The sequence below is a fragment of the Neopelma chrysocephalum genome, unplaced genomic scaffold (genome assembly GCF_003984885.1).
Source record: "Neopelma chrysocephalum unplaced genomic scaffold, ASM398488v2 Primary Assembly neopelma1_25, whole genome shotgun sequence".
In the NCBI taxonomy this organism is placed as follows: Eukaryota; Metazoa; Chordata; class Aves; order Passeriformes; family Pipridae; genus Neopelma; species Neopelma chrysocephalum.
The window spans coordinates 45,768,696-45,784,038 of record NW_020897694.1 but is presented as its reverse complement, the minus strand read 5'-3'; the positions used below and the strand labels follow the sequence as shown (position 1 = coordinate 45,784,038).

General features: G+C 39.6%; 1 protein-coding gene across 1 annotated transcript in view; it reads left to right on the top strand.

The window, feature by feature from the left end:
• The window catches only part of ANOS1 (anosmin 1), a 131,709-nt gene that overhangs the window by 17,125 nt on the left and 99,241 nt on the right, over positions 1 to 15,343 (top strand). The window contains exon 2 of the mRNA XM_027675132.1: positions 8,354 to 8,401. Coding sequence (XP_027530933.1) covers positions 8,354 to 8,401 — 48 coding nt within the window. The remainder of the gene's footprint in view (positions 1 to 8,353; positions 8,402 to 15,343) is intronic.

The window sequence follows — 15,343 nt, the reverse complement described above, 5'->3', positions numbered from 1 at the left end:
CATTGGTAATGACCTTTGGGTTTTGATGACTGTCTTTCTAGGAACCTACTAATGCTGGCAGCCAGAGAACAAATACTGGTGTGCCTCATAATTTAGGTGATGGTTGCTGATTTTATTTAATTGCTTTTTTAATTACTTTGATCTTAATTTTTTTTTCCTGTTTGTATTGGTGTGTGTGAAGTTGTGGTTTTAAATATTTTGGTCTGTGATAACAATGAAAGTTGAAGATGACTTTGCATGAACTTTTTAGGAAATACCAATGCAAGGTTTAGGCCAATATAGTTCTATTTGTAGCCATTCATTTACAGGAGGACCCACCATATCATTGTGATAGAAATTAGGACATTACAGGCGTTAGCAATGTTAGCGTAAATCCCAAAGAAAACCTGACTAAGACTTTCTGAAAATTATTTTTGATATCCATGTTCTGGTGTTAAATCCAGATGTTTAAAATTAGATGGTAGTGTGAGCCATGCCCATTATAATTTCATTTTTGTTTATATTTACAAACTGCAGTTATGTCACCAGAATGAATTGTTAGGCTGATCAATTTCATAACTATTTCTTACATTCAGTCACCTCTAACTTAATTACTTTGGGTTAACGAGTAACAAACATTGACTTTTCTACAGTTTGAACATCTGCTGTATAGAAATGGCTTCCTCTAAGGGGGATGTACATTTGATTTAGCTGTGAGTAATCATAGTGGCTAGGTACAGTAACAGAAGAACTTTAGTTATTTGTTCCAAAATGTGTTCTTGCCTTCAGCTTCCTTTTCAGAATACTGTTGCTCAGTTTTTGTCTCTTTTTCTTTTTTAAAGGAGTTGCATATAGTTATGAGATGGCAAAGAAAATATGTGTACATAATTAAGCTTAACGTTGTATTTCTACATGTTTTTATATAACATAGTCATAAAGTTCTCTGGTAGTAATATATTAAACAATGCAACTAGTATGTGCTAAGGGCTGTTTGTTCTCTTACCTTGTCTCACATTAGAGTCCCATGCAGTGATTTTTTTGTTCGTTTGTTTTGTTTTGATGGGTTTTATATGTTTTGTTGTTTTGTCTGATTTGAGTGATCTTTATTTGGTTTTGGTGTTGAAATTTTGCTCTGTGCTTTTGCTAACTAGACCAAAGTCTAAGGACATTACTTATACATCAGGAGTAAATGAAGATGTTATTATGGACCCTAAAGCACAGTCATCTTCTGTCAGGTGCAATGAGGGTTGGCTTCTCCCAGGGAGAAGGGGCTGATGGTGACCCCATTGCAGGCTATGACCTCTCCAAGGGGAGCAGCCCCAAAGGCCCAGGCGCAGAATGGGCAGAACTGGTAACAGGGTCATCAACAGCCCCAGATATGGCAAGGGATGAGCCAGGGTTGGGGATGAGCCAGGGTCAGGAACAGTTGTGGGATGAATGGGTTCATTGTGTGCTGGGTGTAGAACTGGCGGAAGGGCAGGGCTCAAAGGGTTTTGGTAAATGGGGCTACATCTGGCTGGTGGCGGGTCATCACAGTGTTACTCAGTGTTCAGTTCTAGGGCTGGTTCTGCTTGATGTATTTATCAATGCTCTGGATGCAGCAGTTGAATGCACCATTAGCAAATTTGCTGATGATACCAAACTGGGAAGTGCCATTGAATCTTGAGGGACAAGAGGCTTTGCAGAGGGGTTTAGATGGGTTGGAGCACTGGGCAATGTGTAATGGGATGAAATTTAACTAGTGAAAAATGTTGGATTCTGCATAATGCTGGGCACAAGTATAAACTGGCAGAGGAACAGCTGGAGAGCAGCTCTGCAGAGAGGGATCTGGGGACCTGGTCAGCATCAGGCTGAATAGGAGTCAGGAGGGTGCCAGCGCAGCCAAGAGGGCAAATCCCATCCTGGGGTGTATCAAACTCAGCATTACCAGCTGATCAGAAGAGGTGATTATCCTGCTGTATTCAGCATTGGTGCAGCCTCCCCTGGAGTGCTGTGTGCAGTTCTGAGCCCCACAATTTAGGAAGGTTGTGAAGATCCTTGAATGCATCCAGAGGAGGGCAACAAAGCTGGTGAAAGCGTTGGAAGGCATGTCCGAATAGCAGCTAAGGATTCTGGATTTGTCTAGTTTGGAGAGAAGGAGGTTGAGGGGTGACTTCATTGTTCTCCACCTGAGAAGGGGAAGTGGAAAGGGAGGTGCTGATCTCTTCTCCCTGGGATCTAGTGACATGGCAGATGGAATGGCTCAAAGGTATGAAATGGCATTCAATTTATGATTTGTTGAAGATTGCTTTATTCAGTTTCATTATTTATTAGAACCATTATAAGGCAACAGAAATTCCTTACTAAGGAATTATTTCCTTAAAATGTAATTTAGAGTGAAATATGAAACTATAAAAGGTACAAAATGTACTAATTTCAGTTGTTCGTATTTCCTTCCTTTCTTCCCTGAATGGAAGCCAAGGAACTAGAATATTATTGGTATTCTGTTGTGTTTTATGGGTGGTTTCATCTCACACTGATCCTCTTCTATCCATGGCTTATCCAGTGGGTTGTCTTCAAACCTGATGTACATTGGACAATGATGTAGTGGTGATGATGCTAAAAATATGTTTGCGGCAGTTATCCTTGAAGAAGCGGTCTTGTTTCCCAAAGAGGTGGTCTTTATGACCTCGCTTGTTCACCACCTCCAGCTCCATGTTTCTCTTGCTCATTTCTACAGAGTGGCTCAGTTTTGCTGGCCAGGTTTCAGTCTTCACCCTAGCCTGTTGTTAAGAGTAATTTCAAAGTGCAGAAGGGCTTAAATTTGCTTTAGCTTGGTGAAAGACTTCTGGGGTGAGTGTTCGTGATGTTGTATGAGAGCATCCTTTTTTCATTTTCCTGCCTTATTTTCAGAGTAAAATGCATTCTGTTTATTTATATGCAAAAGGATAAGTAAATACCAGAGCCCAGGAGAGGTAGTACTGTGGTTCCCCTGCCCATACATTCACTACAAGGTTGTATCTCTTCTCCATAGAAAGGCTTTGAGAAATAAAATTTTATTTGGCATTTCCTATCTGCAGGCTTTGATATCTCTCCCCATTAAGTGTACAGACTTTTCTGAAATTCATTTCTAGGTGTACACTTTGCTATTTGGGAGCTGGAAAGTCTAGTTTGAATTTGTTGATTCCATTTTGTGTCTTAATTCCACACTTCAGAGTTGGGCCTGGGGACACACAGCACTGCCATGCATAAGTCCGTCTATTAATTTGTGTCATAATGAGCATGCACTCAGGAAATGCGTGTCAAGCATAATATAAATTATATTTCACTGTTCCTTTTAATTTCATGCTGTTGAGATTTTTGAAAGGTTAAGGAAAATGTATAGTGGGAGCCTGTCTCTTTAAATTCATCATTGCAGCAATTATTGATTTGTCTACTCAAATGTTCTTTTTCACTTCAGTGGGGACTGTTATTTGAGGGGTTTATTTCTATGCTTTTTTGTCATTTTGAAAGAATTGGTGAGGTCATCAGGAGAGGCCAATTTTGAGAGATGGTTGTTTCACTCGAATGTGAATTGAAAATTGGGCAGGGGAGAAGAGACTTCCAAAACTGATAATGGGTATACAGGTACTGTCATAGCAGATTCAGTGACTAGTACATTTTTCATAGATATTCTCTGGCATTTCAAAAGAAGGGTTGTATCTCCTAAGATAATTATGGACAGAGATGCAAATGAAATAATTTTTTTTTGCCATTCCTCCAATAAAAGACCAACTTTTACTTGCTTGTGAAAGTTATTAGTTTTTTTCCCCTGGGGCACACTGTAGATAGAAGATCAATTTTTCTTGCTTCTTTGTATGTGTTTTTTCCTTTCAGGAGTTGCTGCACAACTTTTCTTTTTCTCAAGGCATAGTAGGGCACAGAACAAGGACATTTATAGTTTGCCAGGGGAAAGCAAGTGTGCACATATACTTGCTGAAATGTAGCCTAGTAAGACTGATTAGAGATGCCTATTTAACAGTTTCATTGAAAATATGTGTGGCATGTATTTTCTTTAAAAGTTTGAATGATAAGTCTTGTAATATTTGTCTGCTGTTTTAAGTTTTTTTCTCCACCTTGTCTTTGCTTTGGTAAACTCTTGTCCTTATACAACTTCAAACTGTCCTGGTCTTTGAAGTCTGATTCTGGAAGTTTGTCTGCATTTTCCTTCCTGACAGACTGAAAGTGTATGGGGCTCAAGTGGGGATCTGAGTTCCTCTACTCCATCTACTATATGCTGTTGTAGAACGCTTTAGTCTCATCTACCTAATGTCTTTCATATGACATGGCAGGGCTGGGAAGAAGGATACTTGGAGTTTGCCATGTTGTGTGCAGTTTATTCTCTTCAGTATGAAGATTAAGGTACTTCAAGGTTGCCCTGAAGGTATGCTGGTGCAAGGCTTACAGACGGGTTTATTGAACTCTTCCTTGAGGCATTTCTGCACCACAGACTTAAGCCACCACTAAAGACTGAATCAAAACTCTCATTGGTAAAAGTCAGGTCAGGATTGGGTTTGAACAGAAACAGACACGAGGGAAATTTCTGATGGTTTGAAATTATGTTTTCAGCCAGGTACACTAACAGGAACAATAATCACAGCTGAATGTTTCTGATTAACCATTTGCTAAGATGCAGAGTGAAGGAGAGCCTTCATATAGCATTTGTGCTTCCTCTAATACCCTATTGTTCAAAGGAAACCTGTACAATTTGCTTTTTCTTCTTGTGCAATAAAAGATCATTGACTTCTTGTGAATGTGAGTTTGTATGAAGCTGAAGTTGCTAAACAATACTTTTACTTTTTGATAAACTTACTTTTTAACTCAAGTGCTAATAGTTTTCAGTAGAGAAATGAAAACAGTTGTAGACATTGAAATTATCAAGTAGGGGACACACATCTGGACATTTATGGCTTTATTGTCTCAAGTAACAGATATAATTTAAAAGCAGAGGTGCTTTTTCTAGTTCAGTGGAAAGTAGCAGTGTAACTAAAACAAAGTGGTGAGCTGCTACTAATCTGTTATTGCAATCAGCTACCTCTGTCACATTTTATATGAAGAAGAAAGGGGGGATAAATTGAAAGTAACACATGAAATATTGTTTTTACATTACTGCTGGCTAGATCTTTAAGTGGAAATAATAAATCCTCATACAGCATTGAGGGTAATACTGAAGAATTCCCACTAGCATATGTTATTTACGGCTGTTCTAAAGTTTTATTACTTCTATTTATGTCTCTTTTCAAAGGGTTTTTGACCTGACATGGTGCTCATAGTTAGCTAGTGTTATGCTAGCAAATTTCAGTTTTAGCTAAATTCTACAGTAATGATAGATAAAAGTGGTATTCATAAAATCAAATAGTGATTGCATTTTAATCTGCTGGAACATAAAATAAATTTTTGTAAAATATTGAAATTAAATTATTTGAACTGATTTTTTTTTAATTGCTCCTAAATAAGCCTACAAGTGGAAAGGAATAAATATATCTTTACCATCCCCAGAGCTCCTTAGGTAATACAGGAGTAGAAATTTCTAGTATTACAACTTATATGGAAAAAAAGGCTTATATAAAAGTTTCTGAAGTTCAGATCAAAAGCTGTGGTGAAAGCCAAACCATTCTGTGATTCTATGACTATGGAGATTGTTGAAGCCACACACTCACAGAATGATTGAAGTTGGAAGGGATCTTTATAAAGATCATCTAGGCACCCCTCCCTGTTCTGGGATCTTTCATGAGATCATACTGGTTGCTGAACAGTTCCAGTGATGGAACATCCACCACTTCTCTTGGCAATCTGTTTCGGTATCTCACCACCCTCACTGTAAAAAGTTTCTTCCCTAGATCCAATATAAATCTGCCCTCTCTCAGTTTAAAACTGTTGCCTCTTGTTCTGTCACTACAGACCTTGGTAAAAAGTCTTATCTTTCTCATAAGCCCCCTTTATATATTGAAAGGCTGCAATAAGGTCTCCCCAGAGTGTTCTCTTCTCCAGGCTGAACAACCCCAACTCTCTCAGCCTTTATTGAGCTCCGGTCTTCAGATCATTTTCGTGGCCCTCCTCTGGACCTGCTCCAACGGGTCCTTGACCTTGTCCTGGGGACTCCAGAACTGGATGCAGTTCTCTATGTGGGGCTCATGAGAGCAGATTAGAGGGGGACAATCCCTTATCTCGACCTGCTGGCCACATCTTGGGAGCTTTTGTGAACGTGTAATATACTTGTATGAAGACATGCACAAACACGATCTATTGAAACATTCACAAAGAGAGATCCAGCCTCAAAGCATAGGCTTCATACTTGTGGTAGCAAGTCACTGTATTCAAGCTTATAAGCTTTGCTGGATCAGAACATAGTGCTGCAGTTTTGAGAAACTGTTCTAGTTGTCTTGGTTACAATGTTTCCAATGTATCTATTTCTCTTTCTGAATTGTAGTTGATGGATATTAAGAGAGTAATTCTGAATTTATCTGTGTGAGTTTTATACATAAACAGTTATGTATTGTTGTTAAGAGCCAGCTGGCAACTGAGCTTGACACACGTGCTCACTCAATTGCCCCCCTGGGTGGGATATGGAAGACAATCAGAAGAGTAAAAGTGAGAAAACTCGTGGGTTGAGATAAAGACAGTTTAATAGGTAAAGCAAAAGCCATGTACGCAAGCAAAGCAAGGAATTATTTCACTGTTTCCCATAGGGAGGCAGGTGTTCAGCCATCCCCACAAAAGCTGGGCTTCGTTAAGCATAATGGAGACTGGGGAAGACAAATACCATCACTCCAAATATCCCCGTTCCTCCTTCTCCCCCCAGCATTATATGTTGAGCATGATTCCATAGGGTATGGAATATCCCTTTGGTCAGTTGGAATCAGCTGTCCCAGCTGTGTCCTCTCCTAACTCCTTGTTTATCTCCAGCCTGCTCCCTGGTGGGATCGGGTGCAGAAAAGACCTTGATGCTGTATGTAAGCCCTGCTCAGCAGTAACAAAACCATCCCTGTTATCAACACTGTTTCCAGCACAAATCGAAAGCATAGCCCATACTAGCTACTGTGAAGAAAATTATATCTATCCTAGATGAAACCAACACATGTGTATATATATATATGTGTATTATTCTATTATTTGCATCACCCTTCATTAAAAAAAAAAAAAGAAAAAGGTATACTGCTGCTGTATTAGTCCTTCGTATTCTGGCCTACCTGAATTCCTTCTCCTTGGAAACTGATTTCCAGATCTATAGTTGGTGCCAATGGCAAAGATATACTACAGTCACATTAATTCATCCCTGTGGGAATACCTTGCCTAATTGATATGAAAGGATGTCCTATTACTCTATCTGACTCACAATTGTAGTCAGATTCTGAACAACAAATTTACCAGATCTTCATCTGTTCTATTTCCAGAGTATGAACTTATAAATTTTGGAAGAAATATATATGAGGTCCGAAGTACATGAACATGCACTCTGTGTTTCAGAGTTTGTACCCTATTTCTCATGTTCAGTCTAAAGTGTCACTCAATTCTTCCTGATGTTGTTTCGATCTTCCCCTATACAGAAAGTGAATCATTATTTTGTTTTATCTCTTAACATCACAAACATATGTTTCTCTTTTCTGAGCTGTGTTTTTTTTAAAACTGGAAATATTGTTTCCAAAATTGACTCTTCAGAAGCTCCTCTAGGAGAACAGCAAGTTGCTGTTTGTCCCTGTGCCAGTTTTATATTTATCTTTCTGTTCTCATCATGTTTTCTTTTCCTTTAGCTTAAATTATTATTTTGCATGTTATACTGTATTGGTTGTTTTACTGCAGTCAAGATAAATGAGAGCTATAGTGTTTCCTTATCTGGGAAACGCACTTTATTATCAAAAATATAAAATAAAACTGGCACAGATGTCTTTGGTAAACTCATGTCTCATTTAATTGAATTTTCCATTACTTCAAGGTTGTTCATTATCTTTCCTCGGTAATTTATTTTAAGTATCATGCAGTATTGAAATGTGACTAATGGACTTTCTGTTCATGAATCACTACCAATCCATATCAATTTCTTAAATGCAAGTGTTACCTTTTGTCTGCTTCTTAGCAATTCTAGACAATAAGTGTTTACAAAGATGGACTAAAAGATGACTGGTCAGTTTTCCACCAAACTTATCTGGTGAAATGCATTCCTAACTTTTTTCTGATCTCTTTACACTCGCCTGAGCCTTTTACTCCACACAAGGGAGTAGGAGTCAGCATTGGTACTCGTGTTGTGGCAGAACATCTAAGAAGAACCGGATGGTGTTTTCTATTTTAACACATTAGGGTGGACATATCTAGTCTGAAAGAAATATTAATATTTATTTACTTTTCCTTTATCTTTCAGAACAATGGGTCACTTGCTTGGTGCCAGAATCATAAACAGTGTTCAAAGGTAAGTCCTGTTTTTCCTCTCTCATTTAGGTTACCTAGCTGCTTTCAATCTCATCTATAGATTAAATGCTTCTCTTCTTAGCCTGTTCTCAGAAGCATCTGTTTATATTTTATTTTTAAACCTCAACCTATAATAAAATATTGAAAATTAAAACCAAGTGGTTTACTCTTTCAGGACAAAGGAATCATGTTTGAGGATACATATCAAGCATAGTTAAACTCTAATTCTGTGGTTATAACAAAGTTTACACTGGCTAAAATCTGATGTATCCTATGTGTTTTTTCAGTTTTTGTGGTCAGAAGAGAGTAAAACTGTCAATAACTTTAAAATCTTCCTTCAACAGCACCAGGCTATGTCAACATTCAACATTTCGTTCAGTTTGGGTATTTAATTTTTAGCTGGACACTGAATTTCTTTCAAAACATTCTTGATACAAATCCCAGTGGCTCTACTGATGCCCTGTCCTATCTTAGCACTGTAATCCTGAAAGCCTAAAGGGTAGGTGAGATAATTGTCAGCTGATAAAAATCTCTCTGTGGTGCCTGGAGGGAAGCAGCAATGATTTGGGAGCTTTGGTGTGTCAGGTGGAATTACACATTTTGGTGCTGACTGTTCATAAACATCATGGGAGTTGCATCCATTGGAAATTTTTCTGAAAATTCTCAAGGTAGTATTTTTGTCTAAACATCCTGAAAATGTATTTCTACAATAATTTAGGCCTTTTAACTTCAATAATTATTCTTTATTCATGAAGGTTGTACTGAAAATGGGATTAAATCTAAGTAGCATTGTTCTGTATTGTTTTAATAATGTAATCTTTGTAAATGCAGATGCTAACCCTTGATATTAACACATGACAATTTCTTCTATACATTTAAAGAGTGAGATTACTGATTCACTGTTTTAGCTTCTCTTGACATAAGTGGAATTGGAAATGGGACAATATGGTATTGACTGTTCCATCGTGGGTAAATAAAACAAAGTTGATTGCTTTTGTCGGCATGAAAATCCAGGGTATAACAATGTCAGTATAAGAAAAGAAAGGAACATTTCCTATTATCTCTGCCTCACTGCTAAGGGTTGCACTTCTGCAATGAAATCTCATCATTCTTAGAAACGCCAAACAGAGGTGCAGAGAATGTGTTTCATGATAACCGAATTGCCTTTGAAGCAAAGCATGAGGGCCTCGTACCGCAGTGATCCTGGTATAATTTTTATTTAGCTACCAAAGCTACTGTGGTAAATAATTGGAAAGGTTATTCAGTGGTTTGTGTCTGCCCAACAAAGAAGGAATAGTACAAGAAAACTAGTCCAGCCTTTAAGGCAGGGCAGGATTTATAGGAGTATCTCTCAGAGTTGCTCACAAGTTTATGCAATCCACAGAAGGTGTATATAAACTGTTATGGATTTAAAGTTTACCTTAAGATTTTTTTATTAGTCTCTTGAAATCAGTGTAAGAAGGCTACAAATTAATATTTTATTCTATTACAAAACTCAATGATACCTTAAGTTTTAAATTACTTAACATATACTTTACAGTCATGTTATCTTATGTTTTTCATTCTTTTTTAGGAAGGTAATATATTGTTCTTGGAAAGCAGCTTTGCCATATTTAGAAAATAACTAAATATAAACTTGGTCAAATTGTCAGCAGAACTGAACATAAGCAGAATGTTGTCTTTTCAGGCTGGCTTTGGTTTTCTGTGTTTTGTAATGCGAGGTCAATTGTATTTTCTAACTGAAACTTTCAACGTGATCCAGGGAATTGAGTTAACCTTTTAAAAAAGCAAAATCCTTTCACTGCATCTCAGCACCTCAGTGGATGAAGTTTATATGATTATGGCATGTAATGGAGGATCCTGCAAGGAATGGTGTGATACTTGACCTTATACTAACACGGAAGGCCTTGTTGGAGATGTAAAGTTTGGGGACAACCTTGCCTGCAGTTACCATGAGATTGTGGAATTCAGCATTGGGCAAGAAGGAAGCAGGGCAGCAAGTAAGATTGCAACCATGGATTTAAGGAGCTAACTTTACCCACTTTATTGGTCTTCTTTGAAGAATCCTGTGGGAACAGGTCCTACAGGGAAGAGGTGTCAAGGAGAGCTGGTTAATATTAACGGATCACATTCTCAAGGCTCAAGAACGATGCATCCTGATGAGCAAGAAATCAGGCTAAGTGGGCAAGAGACCTGTGTGGATGAATAAAGAACTTGTGTCATTACACAAGCATAAGCAGGAAATATACAGGAGATGAAAGCAGGATCAGGCCACTTGGAATGAGAATAGAAAGGTCATCAGAATAAGGAGAAATGAGGCAAGGAAGGCCAAGGCCCATCTGGAATTAATGGAGTGGGGACCATGCTAACAGAGGACGTGGAAAAGGCAGAGTTACTGAATGCCTTTGTTGCATCCATCTTCACTGACAAGACCAGCCCTCATCAATCTCTGACCCGGGAGACTAGGGTGAAGGAATATTGTAAGGAAGACTTTCCCTTGGTCATGGAGCATTGGCTTAGAGAGCACCCTGACCACCCACATGTCCATTGGCACTGACAGGATGTATCCATAAATGGTAAGAGAGCTGGCTAACACCATAGCTAGGCCGGTCACAATCATTTTTGAAAGGTTGATCCGGTGATCAAGGGAGGTGCCTGAGCACTGGAAGAAAACAGATTTTACCCCAGTCTTCAAAAGGGGTAAGAAGGAGGACACAGGGAACTACCAACCAATCAGCGTCAACTAAATCCCTGAAAAGGTGGTGGAGTGCCTCACTCTGAAAGCTATCTCTGTCCACATGGATGACAAGAAGGTGATAAGGAGCAGTCAGCATGGGTCCACTGAAGGTAAGTCATACTTGAGCAACCTGATTGCCTTCTACAACAAAACAACTACCTGGATGGATAAGCAAAAAGCAGTGGATATTGTCTACCTCAACTTCAGGAAGGCTTTTGACACTGTCTCTCACAATATCCTCATAGGATAGGCAAACTCGAGAAGTGTGGACTGGATGAGTAATGAGGTGGATTAAGAACAGGCTGAACGGCAGGTCCCAGAGGATCATTGTCAGTGGCACAGGGTCTAGTTGGAGGTCTGTCACTTGTGATGTCCCCCAAGGTTCTATACTGGGCCTAGTATTGTTTAACTTATTCATCAATGACTTGGATGGAAGGGCAGATGCCTCCTCAGCAAGTCTGCTGATGACACAAAGCTGGGAGGAGTGGCCGATACCACAGAGGGCTGTGCAGCCCTTCAGAAGGACCTCGACAGCTTGGAGAGATGAGCAGAGAACTGCCTGAAATTCAGCAAAGTACGGGGTCCTGCACCTGGGAGAGAATAACCTCAGGCACCAGTACAGGCTGGGGGGCTGACCTGCTGAAAGCAGCTTTGTGGAGAAGGACCTGGGGTCTGTCCATGAGCCAGCAGTGTGTCCTTGTGGCCAAGAAAGCCAATGGTATCCTGGGATACATTAGGAAATGCATTGCCAGCAGGTCGAGGGAGGTGATCCTCTCTGTCTACTCAGCCCTACTGAGGCCACATCTGGAGTGCTGTGTCCAGGTCTGTGCTTCTCAGTACAAGATAGTACAAGAGAGGTCCAGTGGAGGGCAACGAGGATGCGTAAGGGACTGGAACATCTCTCTTATGTGGAAAGGCTGAGGGAGTTGGAGCTGTTCAGCCTTAAGAAAGACAACTGAGAGGGAATCTCTGAACAGAGGCCTCTTCTCAGTGCTGCCAAGCAGTAGGATAAGAGGCAATGGGCAGAAACTGATGCACAGGAAGTTCCGCCTGAATACGAGGAAGAACTTCTTTGCTGTGTGACTGTACACTGGAACAGGTTGCCTAGAAAGATTGTGGAGTCTCCTTGACTGGAGATATTCAAGAACTATTGGGATGCAATCCTGAGCAATGTGCTCTAGGGTTACTGCATGAGCAGGGAGGTTGTACCAAATGACCCACAGGTTGGTGGGTTGGTCCCTTCCAACCTTAGCCTTCTGTGATGTCTCAGATGACATTTTTTCTAAAGGATTCTCCCAGTATCCACCTTTGTTTTGTGGTTGTGGTGTTTAATGACAGAACTTTTTGAGGTGATTTGTGGTAAACTGCAGATGACAGCAGGCATCCATCTACTCTGTTAGTGGGGAGACTTTGAAGCACAGAAGTATCTTTTGTTTGCACACATATTTGCATCTGATACACAATGGAGAAGTTTCACTTGGAAGTTGCATCAATGTATTAGACAGTGGCTGATACAACAATAAAAGATGTAGTTAATTTAGTAACTTTTCTATTATTTTACTCTTTCATAGAACAGTTTATAAGATGGAAAAGGTACATTGTGGTCCATCTTCTTACTTGTAACATAACTAATCTCAATTTTATTTTAGAAGCTTTTATTTTATTCCAAGACAGATGGTAGCCTGTAAATGTAGAAGTCCTCAATGGAAAATGGAGCTATGGAGAAAAAAAAAAAGATAAAGCATCCAATACAAGGCTTTTGCATGTGTTTTCTCCTCATTGAGCCTTTGATGTTTGTTTTGATTTCATTTTGCCTAGACCTGATCTGAGAAAAAAACCCAGTTCTAAAGTCTCTGTCCATTATTCTTGGAGAGTAAGATCAGTCTGACATAAAATTCTCTATAAATTTAGTGGCTACTCTTTTGTATGTAGAATAATTGGGAAAAATATTTTAATACCAGCATAGAGTGAAAATTACTTTTTTTCCTTTTGAAAGTCTGTGGTCTGTAGTTGATGATAGCTCCCGATAAAGTATTTTTGTAGTTTGTTTGGTCAGTGAAGTACCTCTAAAGCTAATTTCAGCTGTTATACCATTGCCCTCTACAGGTGTAGACAACAAATGCTGAGTTGAAGATGAACATCTTTTAGAATGACTAGTTTGTCAAAGTGATGCAAATCTAATGAAACTAAAGTGGTTTTAGCTTGCACAGGAACACTTGTAGATTGCTACCTACATCCCAAATGGCTATTTATATTAGTTATATTAATGGAGCAAGTCACAAAAGCATGACTGTGAGCAGCAAAATATGCACCAGTGATTTTACATATAATTTAATTGAATGAGATCTCTCCAGAGGTCTGTTTTGCAAGATAAAACACAAGAGAACTCTTGAATGCTTACCCTGTTTGACATAAATGTGTGTAATTTCAGTATGTTAAAATACTCTTATAATTAGGACAAGTATAGGATCAATAAATAAATTGCCATTTTTGGTTGCAGTAGTTACTAATTCACTGCCATCATGCACTCCTGCTTGTCTGCTGGCACCGTGTTGAAACAGACTGAGGGCTTTCTTTCTTGGGTTCTTGTCAGTTGCCTGGTTGGCTTCCACTGTGAATATGAGTATTGAGGTAGAATTGGCGCTGTAGTTGATGATGTTTGTGAAATTCCTTGGAAATAGATTTAAAACGCAAATTTCTTTGCGTTTTGTCCAGCTTCATTCATAGTTTTGTTTGAGCTTATGCTTATTGAATTGTAGATGATTCCCTTCTAAGGGGACAGAGGGTCCAATATGCTGACTGGGCCCAACCCATAGGAAGTTCTGCTGTCTCCCTGTGGCCTGGGTAAGGATACCACCAGAAAACTTCCTAGCCTGTTGCAGCCCTGAGACTACTGCCCGTTACTGATCTTCCATGTAGGGAACAATGAAGGAGCAACATGCAGTTGAGGATGATCAAAAAGGACTTCACAGCCTTGGGATGTTTGGTAAGGGAATTTGGGACACAAGTTATATTCTCCTCCACACTTTTAGTTAAAGGCAGCAACATTGGAAGAAACAGACAGGCCGAGTCTACTAATAGATGGCTCTGTGGCTGATATCACTGCCAAAATTTTGGGGTTTTTGACAACTGGTTTATCATCTACTGAATGCTTCACCCATCAAATCCATATCTATCCAATTTAGAGAGAAGGATTTGGGGAGAGACCCTGTTAAAGGCCCAGTAAAGCCTTCTGTGTGTTATGAATCACCTCCCTATCCTTTACGTGCCTTAGAATAGCTTCTAGGAGGATTTGTTCCACAATTTTCCAGGCACAGAGATGAGGCTGACAGGTTGGTAGCTGTCAAGGTCCTCCTTTCTACCTCTAAAAAATGGATGCAATGTTTCCCTTTTTCCAATCACTTCATCTCTCTGCTATGACTTTTCAAATATCATGGCAACTATGCCAGCCAATTCCCTCTGAACTTCGGGATACATCTCATCAGGTCACATAGACCTATGCATGTTCAGGTTCCTGATCTTACAGATGGAGGGGCTTTGCTTTCCCAGTCCCTGTCTTGCAGTCTGTTCACTCAAGAGGTGTGGGAAGAGTGGTTGCCATTGAAGACAGGAAAAAAAGTTGTTGAATACCTCGGCCTTCTCCCTATTGGGCCATGTCCCTTTACTCTTTCCAGGGCAGATGTCCCTGCTTCCACTGCCTGTGCATTTCCTTTTTACCCTTTAGCTTGATGAAGAGGTCTCCACTCATCTAAGCTGGTCTCTTGCCTTCCTTTCTTGATTTCTTACACCTGGTGATCTAGCGCTCTTGTACTTTATGGACCATGTCCTTTAAGATCTGCCAGCTCTGTTCTGCTCCCTTTAGAGCAGCTTCCCAGCAGGTCCTGTTGACTAACTTCTGGAAGAGCTGGAATTTTGCTTTCCAAAAATTTAGTGTCCTGATTCACTCTTCACCTGACCCATATCCCTAAGGACTACAAACTTCATGATGATTGCATCCCAGGCTGCCTCCAATCTTGACATCACCAGTTAACTCACTTGAACTAAAGCATTATAATAACCATTGCATTTGTCAATCAATCTCCTACTAACAGCTGTATGTCGATTTAAGTACTACATGATATTTGAAATACTATTGGAATCTGGCCTAAGAAAATAGTGTGCAAGAATAACTCAAGTACTTCAAGGGTAAAACTGTTGCACCAGAGG